The following is a 4808-nucleotide window of genomic DNA, read 5'->3' as shown; positions in this document are numbered from 1 at the left end:
TCTAGCTCTAGGAAATAAAATATTTACTCAAAAGTAAAAGGGAATTTATTAAATTGGGATATCAATTAGAGAAAATAGTTTGTGAAGAGTTTTAAAATCATCACCCAACTTATATTTCTTTAATGAAATATGTTTAGCATGCTAACTTTCCTGATATGCAAAGTATGTCTTAAAATGCTGGACTCCAAGAGGTTCAACGTTTTACATGAAGACTTGTTATTCTGATTACCTCAACAAAGTCCAGCAAGTTATTTCAGGGTAATTAGAACTTTCGTAGCAACACGCAATGGATAAAAAGTAGGATGCGGCTATTAGAATTTCCCTTCGCTACTTCGAGTGATCCATGGCGTTACGTCACTTAAGCTGGCGTGTCATTCACACAATCATTTCTAGGAGCAACCTTCCTTGAGAATCATTCCTTGACATGCATATTTTTGTCTTATTCTCCAGGAACATCTGTTGTTTTTCTTAGGTTCCCGTGTGTTGTAAATGCAAAAAAATTTTGCGACGGAATCTTGCTAATTTGAAGTATTAAATGAAGTTTATTTACAAAACTTTTTGCACAGATGTATTGTAAATCGCGAGACGAATCTAACGATGCTAATTAATCTATGAGTAATCAATAATTAACGGATGGTTACTGTAGCATCACTGTTGCAAATTATGGATTAAGTAGGCTCATTAGATTCATCTCGCGATTTACAGCCCATATATGCAAAAAATTCGGAGCAATTTTGAAACGAGCCACCGAACCAGCTTAGGGTGTGTTTAGTTCCATCCCGTAAACGCAAAAAAATCGTAAACGCATTAAAGTGAAAAGGAATCTTGCTAATTTGAAGTATTAAATGAAATCTATTTATAAAGCTTTTTGCATGGATGGGCTGTAAATCGCGAGATGAATCTAATGAGCCTACTTAATCCATGACTTGCAGCAGTGATGCTACAGTAACCATCCGCTAATTATTAATTAATCATGGATTAATTAGCATCATTAGATTCGTCTCGCGATTTACAACCCATCTGTGAAAAAAGTTTTATAAATAGACTTTATTTAGTGCTTCAAATTGAAAAGATTCGAAACGCAAATTTTTTTTTGCGTTTACACCCTACCGATTTAAACACGGCCTTAACGAGCTTTTTTTTCCGGCCCTAAATGCCACGATCATGTGGAGTGAGGACAACACTTCCAAAAAATCACTACAAAGTATGAGGATCAAACTGCAAAACGTTGTGTTGCGGTAAGTTTACTTGCTCCAAAGTCCACCCGGCTTTTCAAACGCAACTGCTACTCCGCTTCCCCTTCAACACGCCACGCCGCCTGGACCATACTCCAACCTTCCACCTCACGGACAAGACGGCCCCACATGGTCCTACTGATGAGATGACCCCACAGAGCAGTCTCTGGGTAAGGCATTTCGGTCCCTTGGTCGCTAATGGAAAAAGGTCCCCGGGAAAGTTACCCCGGGGCGGGTGCTTGCTTTTGTTGCCTTGCTACCGCTCCGATTTATAGCGATTTAATGCCACCAGCGAGGGTTCGGGCGCATCAATGGCGTCGCCTCCCGCATCCAAATCTCGCCGGCTCGCCCCTCCTACTCCCAGCTAGCTAGCTGGCTACCTGGTACCTGCCTTCGTCTTGCTCATTCCCTTCGTCGTCCCCTTGCTGTCGCTCGTTCCTCCCGTCCCCCGGTCCACCACGCACCTTGGGTTCCTCGGCGCGCCAACCGAGAAATGCCATTTTCGTTTTTCGATCTTCCACGCCAGTACTACTAGGCTTGTCTTGGAGGGGGTTGACGATACCCCGCCATCTCTGCTTGCTCTGGCCCGCCGCCATTCATTTCCTCCTCCTTGCTGGAGCCTGGAGCTGGTCAGCCACGGAATCGGAGCCCCTCCAATTCAAATCGAACCCCCTTCCAGCTGCTTGGTAAAAGCCAGGATTTTTCCTTGCGAAGGTTCACCAGGCCTTTGTTTCTAGATTTTGGGCTAGTTCTGGGGGGCAAATCTTTGAGTGGAGAGCTCGAGGAGGATCAAGGCGGCCGGAGGCATGGTGGCGGAGCCGCTGGTCCACAAGGTGCTCTCCATGGCGACCACGTCGTCCTCGTCCAAGAAGGTGCGCCCCGCGGCGGCGAGCGCCAAGGGCGGCGCCGACGCGGCCGCGGAGGACGGCAGGGTGGCCATCCTGTCCTTCGAGGTGGCCAACGCCATGTCGCGTGCCGCCAACCTCTACCGCTCGCTCTCCGACGCCGAGGCGGCGCGCTTGCTCGGCCCGCTCTGCCTCGGCTCCCACGCCGTGCGCGCGCTCGTCCCCGGCGACGACGCGCGCCTCCTCGCGCTCGCGCTCGCCGAGAAGCTCGACGCGCTCAACCGCGTCGCCGCCGTGGCCACGCGCCTCGGGCGGCGGTGCACCGTCCCCTCGCTCATGGGCTTCGACCACGTCTACGCCGACCTCCTCGCCGGCCGCTCCGACGCCGCCGCCTTCGCCGTCGCCACGCCCTCCGAGGCCGCCTCGCTCGTGCGCAAGCTCGACCGCCTCGCCGCCGCCACCGCCGCGCTCTACGCCGAGCTCGAGGCGCTCACCGAGCTCGAGCAGTCGGCGCGGAAGCTCCCCACCGACGAGGCCCGCCGCGCGCTCGAGCAGCGCACGCGCTGGCGACGCCACGACGTGCGCCGCCTCAGGGACTCGTCGCTCTGGAACTGGACCTACGACAAGGCCGTGCTCCTGCTCGCGCGCGCCGTCTGCGCCATCTACGACCGCATCCGCCTTGTGTTCGGCGACCCAATGCTGGGGCTCGACCTGCTGGCCACCACCCGGGAGTCTGTCCAATGTGACCAAAGCCGCCAGCTCTCTGGTCCAGTGACGGCAAATTCAGGTCCTCTGCAGAACAATCTCAGCGATTGCAAGTCAGGGCCAATTGCCAGAGGTGATCCAGATATGCCGCTGTCGGTGAATTTTCGGTCAAATTGTGGAGCAAGCCCGGGGAAGATGTTCATGGAGTGCTTTAGCTTGAGTCGCTCAGTATCTTGGAAGGATGGGTTCGAGGATGAGTTCTTGGAAGATTCCAGCTGCATTAGCACAATCAGGTCAGGGATGCTTGTACCGTTCAGTGGCGAGCAAGGGGTATCCACTACGCCAACCAAGAGCGGCAAGATTGGCAGAAGGGTACGGTTTGGTCCGAAGAGCACCGTGACATCACTTGCGCCACCATCCACAATTGGAGGCTCAGCGTTGGCGTTGCATTATGCAAACATCATTATCATCATTGAGAAGTTGCTCCGGTACCCACATCTCGTCGGGGAGGAGGCACGGGATGATCTGTACCAGATGCTGCCTTCAAGTTTGAAGGTGGCATTGAGGAAAAATCTGAAAACATATGTGAAGAACATGGCGATCTACGATGCGTTCCTCGCGCACGATTGGAGAGAGACGCTTGAGAAGACACTGGCTTGGCTTGCTCCGATGGCCCACAACATGATCCGGTGGCAGGCTGAGAGGAACTTTGAGCAGCAGCAGATTGTGTTGAAGGGGAATGTGTTGCTATTGCAGACACTGTATTTCGCCGATCGGGAGAAGACGGAGGCAGTGATTTGTGAACTGCTTGTTGGGCTAAATTACATCTGCCGGTACGAGCAACAGCAGAATGCGCTGCTTGACTGCTCGAGTAGTCTCGACTTTGATGATTGTGTGGAGTGGCAACTTCAGTAGAGCCAAGCCAAGCTCAGGTTTCTGCTCTGTTCCATAGTGTACAAGTGATATGAAACAGCAAAGGGTACTTGTAATTTGGTTTTGTTTGTTTCTCTTTCCTTTTCCACTTTGTTTTTGGTGCAATTTTGCACATGAGATGAGAGCATCATCTATTCTTAGATGAAATATAGAGCTTTGTTGACTGGAAAGAACCTCATTCTTACACCGTCTGTACATACTTCTGTTGAATCCTGCTGTCTAGCAACCTGAAAAGAGGTTTCTTTCTGAGATAGTATACTTGCATAAAATGTGTGTGCGTGATGATATTTTTAAGCCACTAGATCAATTATGTGACTCTGGTACATGAGTTCCTATCATTAACTTGTGGCCTATGGAATGTTCAGGCAATGAATAATATTAAATCAGTACCTTTGTCATTTGTTTTTGTCAGCCTGGAACTCTGCAAAAAAGCACATCTGGCAAAGGTAAGATACACTGTAGGTATGTTACATAAAGATATAACATTAGCCATTGATTTATAAAGTATAATATCAGGGTGGTAGTAGTTGTTGGTGCTAACCCACTTATCTCAAAAGTAAATTATATCGTTTTCTGCTTACCATAAAGCGCGGGTTTGGTTGGTCGGTCAATTAGTTTACCTTCTCTGAGGATTTTCCACTTGCTTGCCTAGAAAGTACAGTTGAAACTTGAGATGGGCTGTGTTTAGATGCGAAAAGTTTGCAAAAAGTGAAGCTGAAAAGCACTGTAGCACTTTTCGTTTATATGTGGTAAATATTGTCCTACCATGAGCTACTAGGCTCAAAAGATTCATCTCGCAACGTACATTTAAACTGTGCAATAAGTTATTTTGTTTACCCACATTTAGTGTTCCATGCATGCGTCATTTGCTATATTTAATGTTTCGATGTGATTTTGATGTGACGGAAAGTTTGGAAACTTTGAGGAAACAGCCATGGCAAGAAACCAATGAAACAAGAACAAAAAGAAGACACTAGTGATAGATTCCAAAGATTGCACTGTTCAAAATTGAAACTAATCATGGATACAACCTGCTAGTTGAGTGCTACTTTGCACCTGGCCTCCCTGTAGTTTCAGAGGGCGTGACGGC

The 4808-nt window shown here is 48.9% G+C and overlaps 1 protein-coding gene across 1 annotated transcript; it reads left to right on the top strand.

The window, feature by feature from the left end:
* The first annotated feature begins 1626 nt into the window (after positions 1–1626).
* Positions 1627–4005, top strand: LOC120639833. Its single transcript, XM_039915769.1, has one exon. It carries the CDS (start codon positions 2042–2044, stop codon positions 3698–3700), a length of 1659 nt encoding a protein of 552 aa, XP_039771703.1. The 5' UTR covers positions 1627–2041; the 3' UTR covers positions 3701–4005.
* The last annotated feature ends 803 nt before the right edge of the window (positions 4006–4808 follow it).

Source organism: Panicum virgatum, chromosome 7K (assembly GCF_016808335.1).
Source record: "Panicum virgatum strain AP13 chromosome 7K, P.virgatum_v5, whole genome shotgun sequence".
Taxonomy (NCBI): domain Eukaryota; kingdom Viridiplantae; phylum Streptophyta; class Magnoliopsida; order Poales; family Poaceae; genus Panicum; species Panicum virgatum.
This window is presented reverse-complemented; position numbering and strand designations above follow the sequence as displayed.

Coding starts and splice junctions, on each gene's coding strand:
- LOC120639833 (XM_039915769.1), top strand. CDS start 2,042: ATGGTGGCGGAGCCGCTGGTCCACAAGGTGCTCTCCATGGCGACCACG.